Consider the following 26,753-nt stretch of genomic DNA (forward strand, 5'->3'; position numbering starts at 1 on the left):
CAACATCCAGAAATCAACACATGATAAGCGTGCTGTGTGCAGACTGTACACAGATTACTGCGCTCTGATTGGTCAGGTTTAGGTCACATGGGGCTAGAGACCAGCCTGTAACCCTGCATGAAACTGGCTGCAAACATGGTCACCTAAAAACCCCTGACGGACTCAGACGCCAAAGTTTGTATGGAAGCTTGCACCCGCTGACTACACTGTGTGTGTGTTACTGTGTGTGTGTTACTGTGTGTGTGTGTTACTGTGTGTGTGTGTTACTGTGTGTGTGTTACTGTGTGTGTGTGTGTGTCTTACGGGCAGTGTAAGATCTCGGTCCATCGCTGCAGTTTCAGGACGTCCTCCACCAGCTCAGGATACTGGGCCAACTCCTGTACGGCACACATGTACAGCTCCTGCACACACACACACACACACACACACACACTTCAGATCCAGACAGTCCCAGCAGTGATTATGAAGAATAAGTATTCAAATAAAAAACGGATGTTTGTGCATCGACCGCCGTGATGCAGTCTTCACGCTGACAGTGGGAGGAGTCACAGGTGTGGAAACATGCAGGTGGAGATTTGGAGCTTTTTAACATTATTTATTGTTATTATTGTTTTTCCAGAAATTTGGATCCGACCTGCAGGAACCACTCAGGGCTGAGACGGATACTGCATGTGTGTGTCTGCGTGTGTGTGTGTGTGTGTGTGTCTGCGTGTGTGTGTGTGTGTGTGTCTGCGTGTGTGTGTGTGTGTGTGTGTCTGCGTGTGTGTGTGTGTGTCTGCATGTGTGTTTCTGCGTGTGTGTGTGTGTGTGTGTGTGTGTGTGTGTCTGCATGTGTGTGTGTCTGCGTGTGTGTGTGTGTGTGTCTGCGTGTGTGTGTCTGCATGTGTGTGTGTGTCTGCGTGTGTGTGTGTGTGTGTGTGTGTGTGTGTGTGTCTGCGTGTGTGTGTCTGTGTGTCTGCGTGTGTGTGTGTGTGTGTCTGCGTGTGTGTGTGTGTGTGTGTGTGTCTGCATGTGTGTGTCTGCGTGTGTGTGTGTGTGTGTCTGCATGTGTGTGTGTCTGCGTGTGTGTGTCTGCGTGTGTGTGTGTGTGTGTCTGCATGTGTGTGTGTCTGCGTGTGTGTGTGTGTGTGTGTGTGTGTGTGTGTGTGTCTGCGTGTGTGTGTGTCTGCGTGTGTGTGTGTGTGTCTGCGTGTGTGTGTCTGCGTGTGTGTCTGTGTGTCTGCGTGTGTGTGTGTCTGCGTGTGTGTGTGTGTGTCTGCGTGTGTGTGTCTGTGTCTGCGTGTGTGTGTCTGCGTGTGTGTGTGTGTGTGTGTGTGTGTGTCTGCGTGTGTGTGTCTGCGTGTGTGTGTGTGTGTGTGTGTGTGTGTGTGTGTGTGTCTGCGTGTGTGTGTCTGTGTGTCTGCATGTGTGTGTGTCTGCGTGTGTGTGTGTGTGTGTGTGTGTCTGCGTGTGTGTGTGTGTGTGTGTGTGTCTGCGTGTGTGCGTGTGTGTGTGTGTCTGCGTGTGTGTGTGTGTCTGCGTGCGTGTGTGTCTGTGTGTCTGCATGTGTGTGTGTCTGCGTGTGTGTGTGTGTGTCTGCGCGTGTGTGTGTCTGCGTGTGTCTGCGTGTGTGTAACCTTGGGGAAGCTGTTGCTGCGCTCGCCCTCCTCCTGCAGCAGCTCTCTGTAGGTGTCCAGGTATCGAAACGCCACCGTCAGCACCGCCTGCTTCCTCTCTGCTCCGTCCATCGCTCCCTCCATCTCTCTGTCCCTCTCCTCCCCTCTTCCTCTCCCTCCTCCCTCTCTCCTCCACCCCTCCGCCTCCCCTTTCTTCCCTCCTCCATCTCCCTCCAGGCTGAATCTGGAAAAGTCAAGTTAAGGAGGAAACACATTCGCCTGAAGCTTCGCTCTGAAACCAAATCTCACAGGTGTGATTGTTGCTGTCGTCACAAACAAACAGCTGCCAGCACAAACCCATAATCAGCTGTTTCAGCTTCACAGAGCTGCAGCTTGGAGACGCCGCCATGATGACCCACATATCACCACACGCACACACAAACATCTGCCTCACACAGACTCTTTTTTTCCTCTCCTCCGATTGGCCGATGATGCTGCTTTTTGTTTTTTATCCTCTTTATGAAAACAGAACTACAGTTCCCATGATCCCCTGGGAATGCACGCAGGAAGTGCAGAGCTGAGAAAAGTTAAAAGCAGCTGAGCTGTGAGCGACGCTTGTGGTGAATCATCACGACTGTTCAACGCGGCGAGACTGAAGGCCTGACGAGCGCCATTTCTCTGATCACGGCTCTGTCCACGAAGAAGGCTAAATGTGCCCGGCCCCCCGTCTGATCCCTTCACCCCTTCCTGAACGAGTCCCTGAACGTCTCGTGTTCTTGAACATGGAGCTCTCTCTTCGCCTGTCCTTCCCTTTCTTCTTTCGGCCACACCCCCCTCTGCTCCTCTTCCTCTCAGCTCTTCATCGCTCTCTGTGGCAGATCTGCGGCTGCAGCAGAAATCTGCTTTTCTGCGCTGCGAGTGTCGAGCTGCTGCACCGGTCATTAAACGTGCTCTTTATTCATTTTTGGGTTAGAGGACGAAGAGCTGACGGTGAAGATGAGATGTGAGCGTCCTGCTCAGCTGATCTGAGATCAGTTTCAGGTCTGAGTCTTGTTCCTGTTGGATGCTACAGAGCGCGCTCAGTGGCTGAGGAGATTGAGGTAGTTCAGTCGGTGATGACGGTCTCTTCCTGTGTGTACGCCCACGGGTTTTCAGGACTTCCTGTTCTAAGCGCTGACGTTGACCTGCTGAAGCGTGATTGGTCCGCAGCACTCGACGCTCTGGTGACAGAATCACAGCTGATATCTGTAAAGGCGTCACAGCACGATTCGTCTGTTCCTGGGATCTACAAACTCAAAGGCGTGGTGATAAAACCGCTGAGGTCAGAGGTCATTATGGGTAAAACAATGACATCATGGAGGTTTCATGGAAGTCTGCCAGCCAGGTTTTGTTTTTCCACTGAAGCAGAAAACTTCCCATTCCCGTCACTGGAATGCCAACAACGTGGGAACGCTGCAGAAACGAAACAAAACAACACCGGAGCTGTTCAGACACAAACCTGCAGAACCCGCAGCAGATAACGCTGCGAGGCGACCGCTCGACAGCCAGGCACGCATGCCTGTGAGCGTGTGAAGGATACTGCTGCAGCAGGACCTGCTGGAGCCTGTCCGCCGCCAGGAAGATGGGATGTGTCAACATAAAGTCATCCAGGAGCGTTTCTGCACAGAGACACAAACACACAGAGATTATCTGTACAGACTGTCCCTGAACACAACACAGGCCTGCAGCCAGGAGAGAAGCACGACATCCGCACACACGCTCAGAGGCCCGACCAACGTCACGGGGGCGGGGCTGAGGGAAACGGGTTTGAGGTAGACGCCGTGTGCAGCAATGCTAATCCAGAGGAACTCTCAGGAGTCGCCCCCTGCTGGACGTCAGACAGACCGCAGGTTTAAGGCATCAATTTTTTAGACCTGCGTCCAGCTTTTATGGACCGCTGCATTTTTAACAGGGGGATGACATCACGAGTTGACGTAACCAATGAGTGTTCTTATCATTTTTGTCTTTTCATCAACAAACGTTTTTTCCAGATGTAGCCCTGTCTGCAATTATTCGGGCTTGCAGTATAAAAGAAAAAGTCTACTGTTATAAGAAATGGTTAAAATATAAATAGTTGATAAAAGGTTTAAAAATCATATGCTTGGGTACAAATGTATTTCATTTACAGTTAAGAGTCCAATAAATATAAGGGTTTCATGATTTAGAGTTCATTTTCTGTGCACAATAAATATGTTGGGGTGTAACCTAAGTTTATTTACCCATCTAGTGTCAGTTATCTCAATATTGTATTGTCATTGGTTGTTGTGCTGACGAGCCAGTCAATGTCACTCTTGGGGCGGGACGAGTGGTAATCTTTGTGTGAATCTGTGGGAGCGGACACAGAAGCTAAGTCTGAAGAGAGAGATGTCGTAAGGCAAACGTGGTGTGGATTTTGCATCTAAGTGTATCGTTGAGGTCGACTACCCGTGGTCCTGATATTACTTATTTGTGATCTGCAAGAGGTAAATGAGACTGTGTGCCTTGACATTTGTACTGTAACTATTCGTTATAGTGATAAAATAGCGTGATATGTGATGCTAACTAGCGGCTTGCTAATTAGCGCAGCTTACCGCGTTATGTGCTGTGATGCCATGCTGTATGTTTAGCTCTGTGATTTTCAGTCAAAGCATGCTAATGCTAAATCGTTATGTGATAGCATTTGGTATTGTAGCTCAAGTGTTTAAATATGTTTAGAAGCCGAGGGACGCTCTGAAAGGAGAGAGAGGTTTCTGCCCGGATGGACCCTGCTGTTTTCTCACCCCTGGCTGTTTCCTCGCCCCTGACTGTTTTCTTACCCCTGACTGTCTTCACTACTGGTGAACTAACTGCCCGTTTCTGATTGCCCCACTAACAAACTCATTGGACTCGTGAGTACTAACTGGAACTAAAGTGCACGTATTTTGTTTATGGCTCAGTTTGAGTGAAGCGGCCATCAGTTTTAGGCCTCACCGCACCCGAACTTCGAATCAGGCCTGCAACAAGCACCGTGCTACAGGTGTAGTGTGGACAGGTTAAAGTGCGTGTGTGTGTGTGTGGGCCCACTGTTACAAATTTGGTTTAAATTGAGTAAGTGTGTAGTTAATCAAAGTTATTATCAAAGGTTGAAATTCATCCATTTTAAAGGTGTGAGCTGTTGTAACTGAAATAACAGTTGGCACCTAAGAAAGAGGTATTTTGTTTTGATAAATCTTTCATTGAAAACCCACGTAGTCACTTTTACAGTAATTTTGTTTGTTTATTTTAATTCAATTCATTTTATAAGAGTAACTGTTTATTTTATTCATTTCTTTTTGTCTAAATAAATACCCGGTGAGGGATTTAATTTGTGTAAAATACAGTTGTGGTGGTCCTTATTATAGCAAATTAGAGGGTATCAGGTATCATTATTAGTAGCACTACGAACCCAGGCCCAGTCTCATTGTACTATATACTCTAGCTTTACCATAGCTACGTGGGACCTGGGTTACACAAACAAAAACAACGATAAATGATAAAACATAAAGGGAAACACAGCGATGACAACCAGATCTGGAGAGGCGCATATGAAACTCTGCTGCAGAACTCTGATAATAATCATAATGTCATCACGCTCGCTTTGATTTAGTGAGCTGGAGGAAACACAGACGTGGATATTTTTATTATCTGTGACACTCATGTGTGTGTGAAACGGATACATATGAATAAATCTTTATGTCTGGTTTCTGAGCGAGCCGCTCTGAGGCTAACACGTCCTCGTGGCCTACATTTAGCTCGTCTCCAGTCTGCTGCACAGAGATTTCAGCACACACACACACACACACACACACACACACACAGAGAAAAGGAGGGTGTGTGTGTGAGTGTGGAGGTGAAGCAGCTGCTGCAGTTACAGCTGTAATTAAAGCTGCTGAAACAGCCAAAACCTGTGGTCACATCTCCAAAAATACACTGCTGTGTGTGTGACAAGCATGCTGCAGTGGGCGTGGCCTGTGGCGATCCGCCTCTCTGCAGGCGGTTGCCATAGCGACACCACGTTGTCGACAGTGGGAGGATGAAGAGGGAAATGTGAGAGAAGAAAAAAAACGAAACAGGATGAGAGCTTCATGCTTACTACTGATCACTGATCAATAATCCACCGATGATGGAGGTTTGACTGAAGTAATCAGCTGCAGTACTAACAGGAGTACTCCATGTAACACGTCAGCTCAAAATGATACATTCATGTTAAACACTGATCAATAATGTGAATATTGTGTTTGCAACATAATGTCCATTTTTAATTCATTAATTGATTTTTTAAAAAGGTGAAATAAGCTTCCAGATGTTTCCAGAGACAAACATCGAGAATAAAACAAGAACTTATTTCAGTGATTCTCAGAGTATCTGAAACATATTTGCATTAAAACATTGATGAAAGTGGGCAAACAGGAAGCACACTGATGGGCAGCCAATCAGAGGAGAGTTTGGTGAAGAGGAGGAGCAAGAACAGCTTGTTTCGGACAGAAGAGGTGAAATTAACACAGAGCTGAACCGAGTTCAGTTTATTCAGTTCCAGTTTGTAACGCCCTGGCCCCGCCTCTATAACAGCTGTATGTCCCAGATTTAAAGGGGGGGGGGTAGGTGGCGCTTATCTTTCATGTCAGCTGACACACACGTAAATGAGTTTTTACACAGTGCCGCACTGAAGCTGAAACCTGTACTCATTACTCTGATTATTCAACGGCGTGGAGCATGTGCAGCGCAGATCACGGGGTAGCAGAGCGATGGCGAGAACACAGAGAGTGTGAACGTGGGAGGAGAGCGAGAGAGAGCAGCCGAACCCAAACGCCCACAGGAGAGAGAGAGAGAGAGAGGACAGAAATCACAGCGTCGAGGATGAAACGGTGACGGCACGAAAGCGATACGTGTTCGACAAAATGACTGCAGGGGTGCAGCAATGACTGTGCACCATAATCCATCCATCCAACATCCAACCAACATCCATCTAACCAACAGCCATCCATCATCCATCCATTCATTCATCCATCCATCATCTATCCAACCAACATACATCCATCCATCTAACCAACATCCACCCAACCAACATCCATCCAACCATCATCCACCCAACCAACATCCATCCAACCAACAGCCATCCATCATCCATCCAACCAATATCCATCCAACATCCATCCATCCATCATCCAACCGACCAACATCCATCCATCATCTATCCAACCAACCAACCAATATCCATCCATCATCCATCCAACCATCATCCAACCATCCATCCATCCATCATCCAACTGACCAACATCCATCCATCATCTATCCAATCAACCAACCAATATCCATCCATCATCCATCCAACCATCATCCATCCATCATCCATCCATCCATCCATCATCCAACCGACCAACATCCATCCATCATCTATCCAACCAACCAACCAACCAATATCCATCCAATCATCATCCAACCATCATCCAACCAACATCCATCTAACCAACAGCCATCCATCATCCATCCATCATCTATCCAACCAACATCCAACCAACATCCATCCATTCATCTAACCAACATCCACCCAACCAACATCCATCCAACCATCATCCACCCAACCAACATCCATCTAACCAACAGCCATCCATCATCCATCCATCATCTATCCAACCAACATCCAACCAACATCCATCCATTCATCTAACCAACATCCACCCAACCAACATCCATCCATCCATCATCCAACCGACCAACATCCATCCATCATCTATCCAACCAACCAACCAATATCCATCCATCATCCATCCAACCATCATCCAACCATCCATCCATCATCCAACTGACCAACATCCATCCATCATCTATCCAATCAACCAACCAATATCCATCCATCATCCATCCAACCATCATCCATCCATCATCCATCCATCCATCCATCATCCAACCGACCAACATCCATCCATCATCTATCCAACCAACCAACATCCATCCAATCATCATCCAACCATCATCCAACCAACATCCATCTAACCAACAGCCATCCATCATCCATCCATCATCTATCCAACCAACATCCAACCAACATCCATCCATTCATCTAACCAACATCCACCCAACCAACATCCATCCAACCATCATCCACCCAACCAACATCCAACCAACATCCATCCAACCAACATCCATCCATCATCCATCCATCCATCCATAATCCATCCATTCATCCATCCATAATCCATCCAACCAACAACTATCCAACCAGCATCCATCCAACCAACAGCCATCCATCATCCATCCAACCAACATCCATCCAACCAACATCCATCCAACCAACATCCATCCATAATCCATCCATTCATCCATCCATAATCCATCCATCCAACCAACCATCATCCATCCAACCATCATCCACCCAACCAACATCCATCCAACCAACATCCATCCAACCAGCATCCATCCAACCAACAGCCATCCATCATCCATCCAACCAGCATCCAACCAACATCCATCCAACCAACAGCCATCCATCATCCATCCATCATCTATCCAACCAACATCCATCCATTCATCTAACCAACATCCACCCAACCAACATCCATCCAACCATCATCCACCCAACCAACATCCATCCAACCAACATCCATCCATCATCCATCCATTCATCCATCCATAATCCATCCATTCATCCATCCATAATCCATCCAACCAACAACTATCCAACCAGCATCCATCCAACCAACATCCATCCAACCAACATCCATCCATTCATCCATCCATAATCCATCCATTCATCCATCCATAATCCATCCAACCAACAACTATCCAACCAGCATCCATCCAACCAACAGCCATCCATCATCCATCCATCCAACCAACATCCATCCATCATCCATCCATTCATCCATCCATAATCCATCCATTCATCCATCCATAATCCATCCAACCAACAACCATCATCCACCCAACCAACATCCATCCAACCATCATCCACCCAACCAACATCCATCCAACCAACATCCATCCAACCAACATCCATCCAACCAACATCCATCCATTCATCCATCCATAATCCATCCAACCAACAACTATCATCCAGCCAACCATCCGTCCATCATCCACCTTCTGCCAATTATCCAACTGCTCTGAGGTTTCTGTCCTCACCTCCTCACACATGTGGAGCAGACGGTGAGAAGCACTTCCTGTTCCTCTGAATCCAGACTGAACTCTGGGACACAGACGGCTCATCTGTGTTGCAGAGTTTTTCTCAGTTTGCATTTCAGATCAAAACCTTTTCAAACATCCAGACCTCCAACTGTGCGAGCAAACTCCATGATGGAGAACAGGCGAGCACGGCACGCACGGTGAGCACAGCATCGCTGATGGCGAGCACAAAACACACACTGCAGCATCATGTTCAGCATCATGCCGTCATGTGGGTTGGTCATTTACACTCCATATGCATACATACAGATGTTTACTGCAGCTGTTTCTGTGCTCCGTTTTATTTTATATGCTTCAGCTTTGGGTCAGAGGTCAGGGGTCCATCCTGTCTGCCTCGCTCTCACTGAGATGAAATTGTGTTTTTTGTGCAGAGAAGTTTGAAGCCTCTAATTTCAGTCTCTTTGTGTTTCTCCCTCCCACCGCCTGGCTCTCACTCTTCCTCTCTCTGCCTCCCACTCCTCTTCTCCAAATGTCTTACTGAGAGCTGGTTGCTATGTGAACAGGTGCTAAAGAGCCTCTTATGTTATCTGCACACACACAAACACGCACACACACTCCTAAAACGAGGAAACCTGCAACTCTGAGGGGTCGAGGAAGACGAGGAGGAGGAAGGTAAAAGCTTCTTTTGCGTTTGTAGAGGAGAAACCAAACTCCTCCCACTCAGAGCTTTTCTTCTGTTTGTGTTTGTATGACTGACTGGCTGCTGCATAATTATTCTTATTACAGACTCTTAGATAACCCAGCAGCTGTGCTCAGCTCCACCAACACGCCACATGATTGTTTCAGGAGGTCATGTGACGCTGCAGGGTTTTCCTTTCTGTCAGATAAACCTTTCGGTTTCTGTGCAGGTGAAAGAGCCAAAACACACCTGAGCCTCCTCTGTGCCCATCAGCTCTCCTCCTGCTGCTCATCAAACCACCAGGCCCATATGGAGTCACACCACTGATCCCAGTACAACAAAGCTAATACGTGATGTCAGTCGACGTCTGCCAACACGGATTCTTCAGTCATCTGCAGGCAGAGCCTTCAGACGCACAGCTGAGCGTCTCTGCCTCTGAGCACCGGATTCTAATCAAACCATCAAATATGTTTGTTTCAGGCTTTACTGAGCAGGTTTGTGTACAACAGCCCGTCCCTGTCCACGGGCTCATTCCTGACAAAACAGAAGACAACGACACGGAGCCTGAGAACATCCGAAGCATGTAAATATGTTCTGGCTGTAGCCCAGAATAAAACTACGAGGCTTTAAAGTTTCTGTTTTGGGCTCAGCTGCCAATAAAACCGCTGAAAAGTCCACCACACACACACACACACAGATACACACAGATACACACACACACACACACACACACACACAGTGACCAAACTTTGTATTTGTGGGGACGCTGTAGGAAGCATGTGTCCACAGGAGCGTGACGCTAACCTGAGCCTCAGACGGGCCGACAGCAACAAGTCAGGACGGCAGCCGAGGTCCTCGCTTTGCACAAAGTCCTCACAAAGAGACAAAGAGAGGCGTGAACGCACAAAATGCAACGAAAATGAAGCTCGCTCGAAATTGGTGTTTACATTCTTCGTCTGAGAGTAACACGCCTGAATACCTGCCCCAACAGGCGTGTGTGTGAGTGTGTGTGTGTCTGTGTGTGTGTCTGTGTGTGTGTCTGTGTGTGTGTCTCTCTGTGTGTGTGTGTGTGTGTGTGTCTGTGTGTGTGTGTGTGTCTGTGTGTGTGTGTGTGTGTGTCTGTGTGTGTGTGTGTCTGTGTGTGTGTCTGTGTGTGTGTGTGTGTGTGTGTCTGTGTGTCTGTCTCTCTCTCTGTGTGTGTGTGTGTGTCTGTGTGTGTGTGTGTGTCTGTGTGTGTGTGTCTGTGTGTGTGTGTGTGTCTGTGTGTGTGTCTGTGTGTGTGTCTCTCTGTGTGTGTGTGTGTGTGTGTGTGTCTGTGTGTGTGTCTGTGTGTGTGTCTGTGTGTGTGTCTCTCTGTGTGTGTGTGTGTGTGTGTGTCTGTGTGTGTGTCTGTGTGTGTGTGTGTGTGTGTGTCTGTGTGTGTCTGTGTGTGTGTCTCTCTGTGTGTGTGTGTGTGTGTGTCTGTGTGTGTGTGTGTGTTCCTCTTTCGTGAAACTTGTCATCTTTCTGTGTTACCTGTGAGCCAGATGTTTACACACACCCACACTATGATAATATTATGGGGTAGCAGACGCATGTCTCCATAGCGACCGCTGGCTCATGCTTTCCCACAGCTTTATTTAAAAACGGTGAAGCTGACGAGTTTTCTGCTTTTATGTTTCAAGTGCGATGATGCGGCACCCTCAGGGGGCGGAGTCTCACCTGTAAACAACGCAGCAGCAGCTTATAGCTCTTTGTGATCTCCGATCACTCCCTGCTGATGCTTTATATATGAAAAGCTTAGCTTCCTGTCTGACAGACGCCAAGTGGTCAGACTGGGCAGCATCACCTCATCCCCCGTCACACTGAACACTGGTGCTCCACAGGGGTGTGTACTGAGCCCTCTCCTGTACTCACTCTACACCTACGACTGCACAGCCACTAACAGCTCCAACATCATTGTGAAGTTTGTGGACGACACTACAGTGGTGGGTCTTATCACCAACAGTGATGAGACGGCTTACAGGGAGGAGGTCAGCGCCCTGACCCACTGGTGTCAAGACAACCATCTCACCCTCAACGTCGCAAAGACAAAGGAGGTGATAGTGGACTTCCGGAGGTGCAGAGAAGTACACACCCCCATCACCATCAACGGCGCTGCTGTGGAGAGAGTGAGCAGCTTCCGCTTCCTTGGAGTACATCTGGCTGAGGATCTTACGTGGTCAGTACACACAAACAAAACAGTGAAGAAGGCGCAGCAGCGCCTCTTCTTTCTCAGGAGACTGAAAAGATTCGGCATGAGCCCCCGCATCCTCAGGACCTTCTATCACTGTGCCATTGAGAGCATCCTCACTGGATGCATCACCACCTGGTATGGCAACAGCACCGCCTACAACTGCAAAGCTCTCCAGCGAGTAGTGCGGTGCTCTGAACGGATAATTGGAGGTGAGCTTCCCTCCCTCCAAGACATCTACAGGAAGCGCTGCCTGAGGAAAGCGGGGAGGATCATCAAGGACTCCAGTCACCCCAGCCATAAACTGTTCAGACTGCTTCCATCAGGAAGGAGGTTCTGCAGCATCCGGTCCCGTACCAGCAGACTGAGAGACAGCTTCTTCCACCAGGCCATCAGACTGCTGAACACTTCATAGACACCTCAGCTTCACTACTGGAACTTCAACATTATGCACTCCACACTGTATATAAATGCCACTGTTTTGCACATGTCTCAACTCTGTATATTTTATTTTATATATTCTATTCATTGTTTACTCTATTTAACTTGTAAAATATGTGTACACACACACACACACACACACACACACACACACACACACACACACGTAGAAAAATATTTAGTATACACATCCAGAAATGCATATACTATTATATATTGTACATATATTTATTAGTTTCAGATGTAGCCATTCTTGTATTTTGCTTGTTTACATTATTGTATTTTGCACAACTCTGTTGCTTGTGAAGCTCGCACACAAGAATTTCACTCACATGTGCTGTACCAATGTACCTGCACATGTGATGTGACAATAAAAAAAAAAGTGATTTGATTTGATTTGAAAAAAAACAATGAGTGCTTAAAGCCCCAGGAGCCAATCACAGCACGTGATGTCATTAATGAGAGGCACGTACGCGGCAGGTACGCACAGGTAAGTGTTTTTTCATATCTTCCCAGCGACACACACGTTAGTCCGTCAGTCATCGCTGTGGGTGTGAAGAAAGGCTGAACCAGGATTATCTAGACCAGCGTCACAGCCCCAGTCTGCACACACACACATTCATGTTTACATCACTTCAGGGGACGCTGACCTGTGATCATTTTACGGGGGCCTGAGGCCACCAACAGTCTTCATAAAAATCACAGGCTCCAAATCCTGCGACTGTAAAGCCGAGGACAAAATAATCCAGACATGGAAACAGGAATTAAACGGCGAACGCAACAGGCAAAGCTGAAAGTATTCAACAACAGCGGAGACACGCAGCATGAACCAGGGCCAAAGCACAGAGGGAGTGCTGAGGGAACTACAACAGATAAACGGATTTAGAAACACCGCTCGGGGAACAAAGTTGTTCTGTACCTGCAGCAGGTGCCGGGCTCGATCTGTCGCTCGTACACAACAGGAAGTGACGTCACTGTTATTGCTCACCTCTATGCTTACACCGTCCCCCGCCTCGTGACCGGCACGCTGGCATCATGGTACTGCATACATCTTTTAAGTGTGCTTTATAAATAAAGTTTATTATTTTATATACAGTCTGTGGTCCAACATAACTGACCTGAAGTCAGTTTGAGTTTTTCTGTCTGTTTGAAGCAGCCCTGTGGGGGACCACGCCCCCGTCAGCCTCTCTGACTGGTCACAGTCATTGGTCAGTGATCAGAGGTGCGAGCGCTTCATGGTTAAACTTTCTCACAGGGTCGCCCTCCAACGTTAAACACGAGCAGCGCCTCCATCCATCCCCATCAAACACACGAGTGTGCTGTGGGAGGAGACAGACAAGGATTATTATGAAGATCATGCAAAGCCACTCTGCTGCACTTCAGCAGTAAAGTCAGTCCGCTTTAGCAGAGCGTTCAAAAATCCCAGTGTTCATGAAGGAAACCCCAGCTTTCCCATAAACAGGTCACATGAGCAGAGTGAAGGAATCTGAAATCCAGATTTTTGTTTCTCAATCAACGGTTTTGGCAACACGTCAAAGTGTGTGACGTCTGAAACGTGCAGGTGTGCGTGTGTGTTACGAGCAGGTAAAACCAGAAAGGTGAGCACGCATCGCGGCGCAAAACACAACGAACACCGTCTCAAACCAGCCGAACTTCCTGAGCGAGTGTGTGTGTGTGTGTGTGTGTGAGTGTGTCTGCGTGTTTGTCCGTCCGCGTGTGTCCGTGTGTCTCTCTCTGTGTGTGTGTGCGTGTGAGTGTGTGTGTGTGTGTGAGTGTGCGAGCAGTGAAGGCTGGATGTGGGTCAGGCTGACGGGCTGAAGCTCTGCAGTGTTAAATATGAAGCAGTGATTTCCAGCTGCAGACTCGTCGCTCCGCTGCAGCTCTCCTGCCCGACACCCTCTGACCTCTGACCTCTGAGCTCAGCACAGGACTCAGTTAACGCCACAGACATTCTGAAGCTTCGCTTTAATAAGGATCCATAAACTGTTCACAGCCTGAGAAAAAACATCTTCATCTTTGCTTCTAATGATTTTGTCAGCGTTTTGTTAAATTACACTCAGACCTGCTGGGTTTGTAGTTTGTAAATGACTGCCTCTCCATATTTGTAGTCCTGCAGAGCGACCAGAAACACAGTGACAGGAGTTGAATCCTGCAGAGCTGCGACGCTCCTGAGGGCAAGCCCAGCTTTCATTCCTCATCTCAGAGAGAAACGCAGCCGCCTCGCGTCTCTGCTCCGACACAAACCCGCCGCATTAAACCTGCGTCCACAGACGGGCCGCTAATCTGCTGGGACAACAAACAGCTGCTAATCACAGACCTTTGGAGCGCTGCGTGCATCCATCACAGCAAATGCTGCTCCACTCAGCCGCTGGGTCTCACACACACACACACTGTGCCACACAGACCCACCTGCAGGGAACAAAACCCTGAATTAGATCCAGAATTTTCTGTAATTCTGCAAAAAATCTTTGAAATCTTCCACAAAGCAGACGTTGGTTCAGATTAAGGTGAGCGTGTGAACACACACAGCAGGGCACGTTGTTAAGAAGAAGAAGAATCTCGTCTCGGAAAGCGCTATATAAATGCAATCATTATTATTATTATTAATACGGTTTCACGTGGTGATGGACACAAACGCTCACAGCGCCTCAGAAGCGTGTCCTCGTCCCCGTCTGTCTCTCTCACGTGTTTTAAATCAGGCTGCAGAAAATTCGTTTGATCGTCGGGCGTCGGCGCCTGTTTGCTTCACGGACGCAGTTTCTCACAAACACCTGAAACTCTGACACGCAGCTTTAGTGTGTGTGCAATGTATTGTGGGCCATTGCTCCTCTGTCCCAAACGCGTTCAAAGACAGGAAGTGTTAAGCGTCCCGTCTGACACGACGACCCCGACCGCAGGAAGTGGCATCCTGCCTGCTCACACTCAGCGGTTCCCCCTCAGACACGCCCCTGCAGCAGGACAGCGAGGGACGCCAATCTGTGAGATTATTTCAGTTTGATCCTCTAACAGCTGATAACAGGAAGTGGAGCTTTTCACAATAAAGCATCACTGCCCAGACTCAGATTCAATCTGCTTTCAGCCTGAGACACGTCGCATTTACCAAACTCGTCGCGTGCGGATGCAGAGCATTATTTTGCAGAGCCGTGTAACTGAAACTGAGCTGTGATTAAAACGTGTGAAGGTCTTCATGTCCTCAGCAGCTCTGATGTCTTCACTCGTGTGAACAAATGACTCGTTTGAGGAAAATGGAGCTCACAGCTCAAACTGTGAAGAGCTTATTACACTGCAAGAACTCAAAATCTTACCAAGTATATTTGTTTTATTTCTAGCTGAAATTATCTCATTACACTTAAAATAAGACTAAACCAGCTACAAAGCATCAGTAAGATAAAGGAACTTGTTTCAAGACAGTGAATCTTGAAACTAGAGAAAAACTAGAGAATTTTCACTTGTTTCATTGGCAGATTTTTTCACTTAATACAAGATATTTCGCCTTGAAACAAGTGAAAATTCTCTAGTTTTTCTCTAGTTTCTGCAGAGTAACGCCGGGCGCTTACATAACGCACGGAGCGAGCCGACCATCCGGATCCTCCGAGCAGCAGGAAGCTACAGACACGTCTGTTCTTTGGCCTTTATTATAGAAACAGAACATAATAAAGACGTCGCTCAGTGATCGCTTCAGTGTTGCTGAGCAGAAGCTGCACAGCATGAAACATCAAAGCTTTACTCATCAGGACACGTTCAGCTTTATTTTCTGTGTTTCGAAAATTACAAAATGACACGAAATAAAGTTTTTTACTCAATATTTGAATTCTGGTTGTTTTTATTTTAATGATTTTTCTGGATTTTTCTTAATTACAATTTTAAAACATTTGATGTCTTATTGCAGATTTTTAAATTGTTACAATGTTTAAGTGCATTTGATATTTTTATGAAATTTTTGAATCCTTTTTATTTTCTAATCTGTGAAAAAGCAGAAATGCAGCAGAAAACAGCACACACACACACACACACAGACACACAGACACACACAGACACACACACACACACACACACACACACACACACACACGAAGGCAAACATTCCTGCAGGAACACATACGCATGCCTGCACACCCACTTCAGCTGTAATAAGCAGGCTGCGTTTCTGAAAGAGGACGGCAGTGATTATGTAACCGCTGGAGCTGAACACACACACACACACACACACACACTCACACCCCGCGCTGAGGCTGCGGTCTGTGTGATATGAGCTGTAAAAATGAAAATCCTCCTGCAGGAAGCCGACTCGGCCTGATCTCCATCCTACAGCAGATTTTCTCTCTCAGAGTTTCTGCAGTCTCTCGCCGCTGCAGCGCTCTTTTCTCCGGAAGACCAGAGGCTTCGAAAGCGACACGTTTACATCACACACACACACACACACACACAGTATAAAACAGGTCGTGGTACAAACAGAGGCCTGCACTGACGGAACTCTGGTGCCGTTCGTTTGGTCAGATGTGAACGTGGACGTCTGACCAATCAGCACACTGAGCGTGCTCACTGACGGCACGGTCGCAGTGGCCTGTGGGCGCGAGCGTGCCGTCCGCCTGCCGACCTGCTGCTCCACACTTCCATCACTCACAGAGACTTTCAGTACCTTAGAGATCCAGAACTGGACCTTCAGACTTCCTGGGGTCACACGTGAGCCGGGCTCGTGAATCTCACTTCTTACCTTTGCAGTGTCCGAAGCGTTTTCCCACCACGCTGTCCAGCACGGCGAGCGTCAGGTTTTCCGGGGTATCGGCATGAACAGGTGTCCCCCCTCCTCCTCCTCCTCCCCCATCCGTGATGAGGCTCGCCTCAGAGCTCTGCTCGTCACTGGACAGAGACGGGCTGCGGACGTCTCCTCCTCCAGAACCAGAACCGGACCCCGAACCAGAGCCGGAGCCATTAGCACTGCTGGGGGCCGTCACTACACCGGTCCCTGTGGCTGAGGGCCAGGAGGGCGGGTCCTCACTGTCAGGGCTGTGGGGGGGTCAAAGGTCAAACGTCAGAGTTTGTCTCTGCTGCAGATTTATTGAAGAGTGTGTGTGGTGGTTTCGTTCTGGGGTTGAATCTGAATGTCTTATTTAATCAGAGTCGTCACTGAGTCGATAAAGTTGACGAGACCTCTGAGGACGTCAGCTTTGCATGATTCAAAACAATCCTCATTCACCCTAAACCGGCCCTCAGCTCATCGCCGGCTGAAACAAGCCGTTTTAGCTCCTGTCTCTTTAAGACCCGCCTCTTTGAAAGCTCATTGTGTTCTGATTGGCTGGTATCTTGAGAAGGCGCTGTATTAACTATTACGTTTCCAGTAATGAGCTCAGTGTGTGAACAGTAATCACTGGGAGCTCAGACTGCTGGAAACACTCTATCAGTTTTATACACTGAACACCTGAATGATTGATGTCATAGAAAGGATAGAAGCCCCACCCACCTAATCAGAAGAAGTTTACCTTGATGAGAAGGTAAAACAGCTTGCTTCACACAGAGGATGAAGTGAGGAGCTGCACTGAGGCTCAGATACAGAAGGATTATTATAAACTATGGATCATGCAAAGCCAGGAACAAGTCCAAGAGTAAAACACGGAGCTGACGAGGAGCAGGACAGATCGTCCATCACATCAACATCAGCGTGGCAGCATAGAGCCAGAGTCAGCTGTTACTGACGGCTAAACCAACGAATGTCAGTCTTTCATTCACTTCTCTCCTGATGTCAGTGATCTTTTTGCTGTTCCTGCTGTGAATCAGTCTGATGTAAACTAAAGTCTGAATCAAGGAATTTATGTTTTTCAGAAAAACTGAAACAACGAGCACAAAGAGTTTCACACAGAATTAATACTCAGACAGAGTCCTCTTCACACTGAGGTCAATTATGGAGTTCCACAGCTCTACACACCCAGCTCTATCTGTCCATGAAGCCAGATAACACACACCAATGAGTTAAACTGCAGGAATGTCTTAAAGACATAAAGACCTGGATGGCCGCTAACTTTCTGCTTCTTAATTCAGATCAAACTGAGGTTATTGTACTCGGCCCTGAAAAGCTTAGAAATATGGTATCTAAGCAGATTCTTACTCTGGATGGCATTACCTTGGCCTCCAGTAACACTGTGAGGAACCTTGGAGTCATTTTTGACCAGGACATGTCCTTCAACGCACATATTAAACAAATATGTAAGACTGCTTTCTTCCATTTGTGCAACATCTCTAAAGTTAGAAATATCCTGTCTCAGAGTGACGCTGAAAAACTAGTTCATGCATTTATTACTTCCAGGCTGGACGACTGTAATTCATTATTATCAGGAAGTCCTAAAAACTCCCTGAAAAGCCTTCAGCTGGGCCACAGCAGATGGCCCCGCCCCTCCTTGAGCCTGTTGGAGGTTTCTTCCTGTTAAAAGGGAGTTTTTCCTTCCCATTGTCGCCAGCTGCGGCTCACAGTATAAATAAATCCAGCTCACAGGAGTTAACAACACAACAGCAGGCTTGTATTTAAAGGTAAACCGTGTGAGTATGTCACAGGTGTCGGAAACACGCAGGTAACATTCAGGTAACGCGGGTCTGACTGTAACCCAGCGTTACCGGCTTACATAAGCTGTCTGCGATCACGTGACTGAATCACGGGTTCACCTGCAGACGGGGAGTCCCGGGACCCCTTTAAGGACCGCGGTCCACCTGCTGCTCATCCCCCACGAACCCGCTCTGTCTCACCTGAACACCTCGCGAGCCTGGCCGCTCTCCGGTGACGTCTCCCTGAAGAACGGGACGACCCGGGACAGGCTGGCCCTGCGGCGGGACGCCCCGGTGCCGCCGGCTTTATCTGCCACCCCGCCGACGAAGCCCCCAGCCCGGGTCAGCGCCGTGGTCTGCTTCTTCAGGAACTTCTCCAGAGGTTTCATCCCCGCAGGCATGGTGGGAGTCTGGGCGGAGGAGGCGGCGGTACTCGGTGGGTGGATGCGATGGGAGGGGGCGGCTGCTACATCACCGGCCCCGCGGGTCGGGGCGGGCAGGTGAGCGCGGACCGTCCGAGGCTCTGCGGGCTGCTGCGGACGCCAGCCGGCTCTACCCCATCGGCGGAGGCGGAGGTGCTCCTCCGTGCTCCTCTCCTGCTTTCACACCGACTCTTCCGTGGCAACGGCCCCGGCTTCTGCTGCACCGTCCCCGGCCTCTCCGCTCGGGCTTCGGCCTCGGTCCGCTCCTCCTCTTGCTCCTCACCTGAGCACGCGCCCGGCGCTGCGTTCCGGTGCTGTGGGTTTTCTGGGCAGCGGTGCTGGTTCGGTTTGGTTTCCAGGTCCGATGCTGCGGAAGCTCCGACGGTCCGCGAGACTGTGCGCGAGCTCTCTCTTACTCTCTCCCTGCCTCTCTCTCCCTCTCTCTCCTCCCCTTCTGCTAAATTAAAGCGATGAGAAGTGAGTGTGAACGTGCACGCTCCCCCGGCCCTCCCCGCGCTCATCTGCTGCAGTTGCGCGCTCCCGCGGCACTGGCAGGGCGGGCACGCGCAGACACATTTACTTGCAGTGGTGTAAAATTGATGGATATGGAAATATCCCCGACGACAGGAGCGCTCGTTTCAGCCGGAAGTACCGCGAGACTTCAGCTCCAGATCACGTTACTCTTATCCACCTGCACGCGCGCACACACACCTTTAGCACAACCACCATCAAAGACCAGCCAGGACTTTTCACAGAGGTCAGAGGTCACCTGGATTTAGCGTCACACCAACATTATTGACTCTCTGTGAGGTCACCTGACCGTTTATTGATCTGTGTGCTGGAACATGATCGCAACAATCAGCCACACAGCAAACTGTAACCCGACACACACACACCCCTGCTCCTCCTCCTGCAGGAGCAGCCAGCAGCATGTTGCTGTAACCTGACACCACCGCACCACCTGAGACCACACCTCCATCACCTGAGACCACACCTCCACCACAGACACAAATCATGAGCATAAAACCAAAGAAATGATGATGATTATAACGGCAAGCATCAGCTTTCCTCACATACGCCTGTTTCAGCGGGAACACGTCTGGATGACCTCACCTGTGCATGACAGCGTGTTCTCAGCTCACCTGAAGCTCGGACTCTGACGGCACGACTCACACTAACACACATTCCAGTTGTTCTCACGCGTGTCTGTGTACAGGCTCAATGATCGGGGCGAGATCACCAATCCCCGAGGGGAGCAGGCTGAGGAGCACACCTGATTGGACAGGATCCCAGCTGTCCTTTGACCTTTGACCCCCACAGCCAAGAGTCCAGACTGCAGCCCACGGGACTTATTCAGGAGCAGTTTTGAGACTTAGACTTAGAGTTTTATTGTAATTGTCTTGCACAGCGAAATCGGGCAGCTGGACCACAAAGTGCAAAAGTAAAGAGGGGAAAATAATATACAATGAAAAAAATGATAATAAGCAATACACATGTATGAGTGAACTATGTGCATGGTGTTTGCGTTTGTACTGCTCGTTACACATTTTAACAGCCGGACGGCTTTTTGAACTTTGACATGAGCAGAGATTTTGACTGTAACCCGTTAATGTTGAGCCCGCCTTCAGTATGAGTGACACCGTGTGTGTGTGTGTGTGTGTGTGTCCTCTGCCCCGTGCTGTTAACGCTGCGTTATTTTTCTCTGAAGCAGCTTTTTACCAAATAATCTTCATCACTTTTCTAATATTTGAACCCAGTGTTTCTGTTACAGTGAGGCTGGAGGACGAGCTTTATTACGCAGGTACGCTGTGACCTGTGTGTGTGTTCATGTTTGACCGAACATGGCGCGTGTCACTCCTGGGGCTCACGTTTGCACATGCTCAGTGGTCTCTGGTTGCACACAGACAGTTCAGGTATTCTGAGGTCAAACAGGTGAAGTCCTGACAAATCTCTGAAATCATCATCATCTGTGCTGCACACAGACGAAGCTGTCTAAGCTTGAGATCTGGAGCTGACACAGTGTTAATATCCTCCTGCTGCTGCAACACCGGAGCAGTTTAAACAGAAAGTCAGGAGCAAAAAGCTTCGGCCAGTAAAACCAGACGAATGAAGAAATGCTGAAAAAGAATCAAACCAACAGGGAAGAAATAAATCCTGCACAAAGAAAAAACTCAAGTATCCAAGATAAAGTAAAAATATGAGAATAAGAAGAAAATCACAGAAAGCTGACAAAGATTAAAAAAATATTTTAACAGAAAGGAGAGAAAAATGAAACGTGAAAGTAAAAATCATGTAAAGACACTCGCTGCTAACATCACAGATCGGGAGCCAATTAGAAGGCAGGAAGCTCCTCCTGTTCAGAAGTCCTTACATCATCATCTACATTCAGCTGTCAGTCACAGTGTCAATGAGCCCCTCACCATGGTTACGGCAGTGTGTGTGACCACGGCAACAAAGATACTGCCGTTTGTTTTTTCTTCTTCTTTTCATCAGCTTCATTTACCTGCTGCTGAATATTCATGAGGAGGAGCCACTGCCTGCGAGCTGATTGGCTACCAGCAGCTGCCAATCACACATTTATATAAGCGCTGCAGCCCGCCCCCTGCAGGTCATAAATATTCATATTAACGGCCAGAAAAACAGAAGTGTGTGTGTGTGTGCGTGTGTGTGTGTGTGTCTACAGGTTCTTACTATCTTGGTGGGGACCAACAGTCCTCATACGTACCAAAATCCAGTTCCCCACGGGGTTGAAGGCATTTTTCACACTCAAAATGTGGCTTTAGTGTTAGGGTTACATTTTGGATTACTGAGGACTCGCTCGCAGTGCATGCTGGGAAAACAAAAAGCAGCTCATGCGCCTGCAGTTCCTCTGGTGTCCAGCAGAGGCAGCAGTGAGTCTGTCCCCGGAGACTCCCCTGTTAAAACTTTAGGATAGAATATTTATTATATGAAAATGTTTGTTACAGCAGAGTCAACATGTTCACAGCCGGTAACACAAACTGTTTGCACTCTGTAGATCATTTCTTCCTTTATAACACCTGTTATTATAACTCACCTGTTTAACCTGTGTTACAGCTGAAAGTGTGCATTATTATTATACAGGCAGCTGTAGCTGCTAGCTGTCTGCTGGGCTTCACCTCAGCTGGATAAACTGGACCTGGCTGCTGTGATGTTAGCCGGTCAGATCGAAAGCCTCAGCCTGTCCAGCTGACAGTGAGTGGTACAGTGTACATGTGGCACCCTGAAGAATCATCATAAACTAATGCACTTAAAGGTACAGTCAGTCATTTTAAGAAGATATTTAATAAAAAACATGATGCTGTACTCATTCTGTGAGATGGGCAGTAACACGTTAAAAGTAACGCATTACTGTAATCGGATTACTTTTTTCAAGTAACGAGTAGAGTAAGGGATTACTATTGCAAAAAAGTAATTAGATTATTGTTACTTTCCCATAAGCATGCTGCATTACTGAACAGTGATTCTGTTTGTGAGAGTGAAAGAGTGAGTTTAAACACAAAAAATCATTTTATTTATTTACATTTCTTCAAGTCAAAGACTGTTGCATATAATTTAATGTTTGTTTGATGCATGAAGTTAAAAGATTAAAACTAATAAAACAATTTTTAAAAAGAGGCTTTTTCATTTGATTACATTTATATGATGTATTGTACAGAAAACATAGAATTGGGCTGAAAAGTCAATTGCTTTACTTTGTATTCAGGTTTTGCATCATGTTTTTACAAAGTAACTAAGTAATAAAGTAACTAATTACTTTTGAAAAATAAGTAATCAGTAATTAGTAACTAATTACTATTTTCAAGGAACTTGACCAACGCTGCTCTTAAGTATCCATAAAATACTGTGTAATTACACAAACATGTCCGCGCCATTTGTGGTTCCAGTTACTCTGCTGAATGTTTTTGATTTGTCCCATAACAGTAAGAAAACAGACCTCTGCTGACATCTAGAGGAGAGAAATGTTACAGACTGTAACTTTAGCCAGAATTATGTTTCCTGAGGAGTCTAAAACCCAATAACTAAAACCAGGCTTAAAGTCTTATGTCATAGGTCAGAACGATGGCCACACATGAGCCTGTGTGAGTCTGCCCTGTATGTGTGTGTGTGTGTGTGTGTGTGTGTGTGTGTGTGTGTGTGTGTGTGTGTGTGTGTGTGCGTGTGCCTTAGAAGTCAAATAATACATTAGCCACACTTAAAAAAAACAAAAAAACATCTGAATTTCATGTAGAGCTGAGATTCTATGTTGTAAGCAGAAATCGTATGCACAGCCAGAAACATGTTTCCCCACTTTCACAAGGCTGAGGTGTCAAATCCACAACTCCCAACAGATGGTTTGTTACACGCGGGTGTGAAGGGCGAGCTTTACTTACACAGCCTCACACACACTAGATTTTTAAAGTTTTTGGGTACAGTAGTTTAGTCACAGATGTAACTTCCACTTTTGATAAAGATCACTCCACCTAGGAGTTGGCCGTCCGACTGCGGTCTGGAGTGTGGGGCCTCCCTGCTGCTGCGGAGCCGGGGTGGTCTGCCTCCCCCCACCGCAGGGAAAAGGGTAACACCACCTGGGTCTGGGTGCAGTTCCCCCCTCCAGGGGCAAGGGTACCTAGACCCGGTTCGTAGAGTACGCTTGGGGAGTGTGATCGTGTGTACAGCGTCTCTTTATGTCTGTCTCCACGTTGGTTGAATGTGGAGTAAGTGCATATGAGAGCATGAGGGTGGGAATGGATGTTTGTATCTGTGTGTGCCTGTATGTCTGTGTCTATATGTCAGGTTGGGTGTCAGGCGCCACCTCTCTGGGGACATCTCAGGCCCTCCAAGGTTTGGAGGCCTATCTCCCCCCACCACCACTTCCCCTGCCGGTGGCGGACTCCCTCAGGTGTCGGTGCGTTGGTGGTTCTTTGTGTCCGGGGATGGGCGTCCAGGTACACACCGGCTCACTCCTTGGCGGCCGCTTATCGGGGCCTGGAGCCTGGGGCTCGCTCGGGCCACTTCGGAGGTGGGGTGCCCCCGGCCTCTCGGCCTGGGGCTCGGTCACTCAGGCACGGCTGGCTGCCGGCGGAGCTCACGGGCGCGTCACTGCAACTCCCCCTGGCTTCTGCTCCGCGGCTGCTGGGTGAGCCCTCATCTGGGACTCTCCTCAGCTCTTTCTGGGACAGTGGCGCGGCTGCCCCTCTGTTGGTCTTCCTTGGTCTCTTGTGTTCTGGGGGCCTCTGGATGTCTGGAGTTTTGATCTCCTCCATACCTGCTTCATGCCCTGGAGGACGGGGCTGTGGCCCCCCCACACCCTCTAGCAGATCATTACATGAAGGAACCTTTTAAAAAAACAAAAAACAAGCATGTCCATGCTCACAGGTGTACACACGGGTGATCACACCCACAAACTACACCCTTTTTGGCTCCTACCTCAAAGCACACTGTGTTCTGTTGATCTTATGTGCTGCACAATAATGTTTAATATTTAGTATTTACTGTCATATTCCCATATATCATTGTGATGTTGTTTATTCTATTACTCTTGTTCTCTTCTGCTTGTTTTCTTTTTTCTTTCTCAGCAGGTGATCCAGGTGATTGATATATGCATTTTTTTTTCTCTGCCCGTTCTGTTGGTTTTTGTCTTTTGCCCTTCTCCCCCGTCCCTCTTCTCAGCTGTTTCTCTTTCCCTCTTTCTTTCTCCCCTTCTTTCCCCCAGTCAAGTCTGTCCCGTATTCAGTAAGTGAAAATAAAATAAACAATAAAAGGTGAATCAAATGGACCATTACGGCAAGGCTGGGATGGTCAGTTTGGTAAAGTAAATCCGTTGGGCATCTTTCTTTGCCTTTAGACAACAATTCTGATGCAAAAGAGCCAAACGGGACAGGCAAAAAAAAAAAAAGAAAAAAAAAAGATCACTCCACCTGTTTATTTCTTAAGAAATGAAGCGTCTTTATTAAGCTCTTATTTATAAATGTCTACACAATAATAGACACCGTGTGCTCTGTGACATTATAGTCTTCTACTGCTGCTTCCATCGGTTTGCATTTTAAACTCCCAGCCTTTCAGGTTGTTATGAACGACTTATATTTCTAACATTTTGTGATGTAAAAGTGAACCATGTGGCTTTTTTATTTTCTGTTTGATGGAAGGACTTAAGACACGAGTTATTTAAACAATTCTAAATGACAGTGTGATGGCCATGGTACTTTATGTGGGCCAAATGTGTTAAGGATAATGTTTATCAATGTAAAATTGCAAAGAATTTGTGAATAGATTATAACATTTTGTAAACAGTTACCTCAGAAGCTGTACTGGTAGATCTATGTATGTAAGGTAAAACTATCCACAGTACTTCCACTTAAGTAGCTAAACACATAAAGTCACCCTTACCAATAATCCACTGCTCCTTGAAAAAGTAGCACAAACAGACAACTGACTGAGCAATGATAAGTAGAGCTACCCGAGGCCGAGACTCAAGCAGAAGAAAATTAAAAGTTGTTGTTTTTGTGGCTCGAAAAATTAAAGAAAGTATGTTTAATAATTCAACAAGACCCGCACCTTCAACACATGTACATTCAAATTTTGGAACAGGCTCAACATTGCTGCTGGTCAATAGTTTTTATCCGTTTGAAAAAGTCATTTTACGGCTTTAATGTTTCCAGCTGATAAGGAAACATCTGCTTTGTCTGTAACGACAGTATCAAACTACAGAGCATTGTTTTTACTAAAATTCAACATTTTCAGATGAAAATTTGGCTGCTTTTTGTTTTTTCACTGTAACACCCACCTCAACGCCGTTTTTAGGATATTCTTGGTGATCCCACCTTTTTCATATTTATGCTTTTGGCACTGAGGGTATCTAATACGCATGTTGTCACTGTGTTTGTACTACCAGCTGTGAGGGCTCTGCTTTTGCTTTGAGCAGTCTGTTTTTATTTTGTCTCGTGAGTGTGTGTGTTTTTCAAACGAGATCCTCGTCAGTTTGATTTTGTTACCACAAACTTTGTGTGAAGTTCACAACAGAGGTAAAGAGATTTAAACACCCCAGTTTAAGGAGGCAGGCAGGGGTTGGACCACCTGCACAGGGCTGGTGAAGCAGAGAGTGTCCGGGGAGATGTGCAACAGAAGCAGAGGGAACATTTTACAAGATGATAAATGGCAGATTTAGATGATTAAGGATTTGTTGACAAGATTAAAAGACACGTCCGTCAGAGTTCAACAACATTACAGTTTGATTCAATAAAAAGTTTTTAAACTACACAAGGGTCATTTTCTCCTCTGATAGTAATCATATTAAACATGTCAAGAAAGAAAGAGTATAAAGAAAAATAGTAAGTGTGTCTAATTAAACTCTTCCTGTGAGCCTTACATCATCCTTTAATATGTTCGGTGTTACAAACTTGAAGAAGCACAGAAAAGATCATCAGACATTAATCTAATCAGTTTTCAGCCTTCATTCGTATTGAAAAGTTGAAATCTTCCCTGCTAGACCCAAGTGCAGCGTTTAACACCGTCGGCCATAACATTTTATTACAGCTATTATTAAATGGAGAGTCCTCTTCACACACTGAGGTTAATTATGAAGCTCCACAGGCTTCTGTGCAAAGACCAGTTCTGTTTACATTATACGTGCTTTAGAAGGCATAGCATAGCATACATTTTCACTGCTATGCATATGATACCCGCTTTTATTGGTTAAACTGCAGGGATGTCTT

At 47.1% G+C, this 26,753-nt stretch overlaps 1 protein-coding gene across 1 annotated transcript in view; it reads right to left on the minus strand.

The window, feature by feature from the left end:
* rapgefl1 (Rap guanine nucleotide exchange factor (GEF)-like 1) overlaps positions 1-19,479 on the minus strand; it is a 37,405-nt gene extending 17,926 nt beyond the window's left edge. The window contains exons 1-5 of the mRNA XM_085272352.1: positions 18,821-19,479; positions 16,800-17,092; positions 3,175-3,253; positions 1,617-1,839; positions 304-401 (exon numbers count right to left, since the gene is read on the minus strand). Of these exons, the coding sequence (XP_085128478.1) occupies positions 304-401; positions 1,617-1,839; positions 3,175-3,253; positions 16,800-17,092; positions 18,821-19,020 (893 nt within the window). The 5' untranslated portion in view covers positions 19,021-19,479. The remainder of the gene's footprint in view (positions 1-303; positions 402-1,616; positions 1,840-3,174; positions 3,254-16,799; positions 17,093-18,820) is intronic.
* Positions 19,480-26,753: the final 7,274 nt, after the last annotated feature.

Source organism: Mchenga conophoros, linkage group LG4 (genome assembly GCF_057382185.1).
Source record: "Mchenga conophoros isolate Kocher_MC1m ecotype Shallow Benthic linkage group LG4, M_conophoros_male_GT1.1, whole genome shotgun sequence".
NCBI classification, from domain to species: domain Eukaryota; kingdom Metazoa; phylum Chordata; class Actinopteri; order Cichliformes; family Cichlidae; genus Mchenga; species Mchenga conophoros.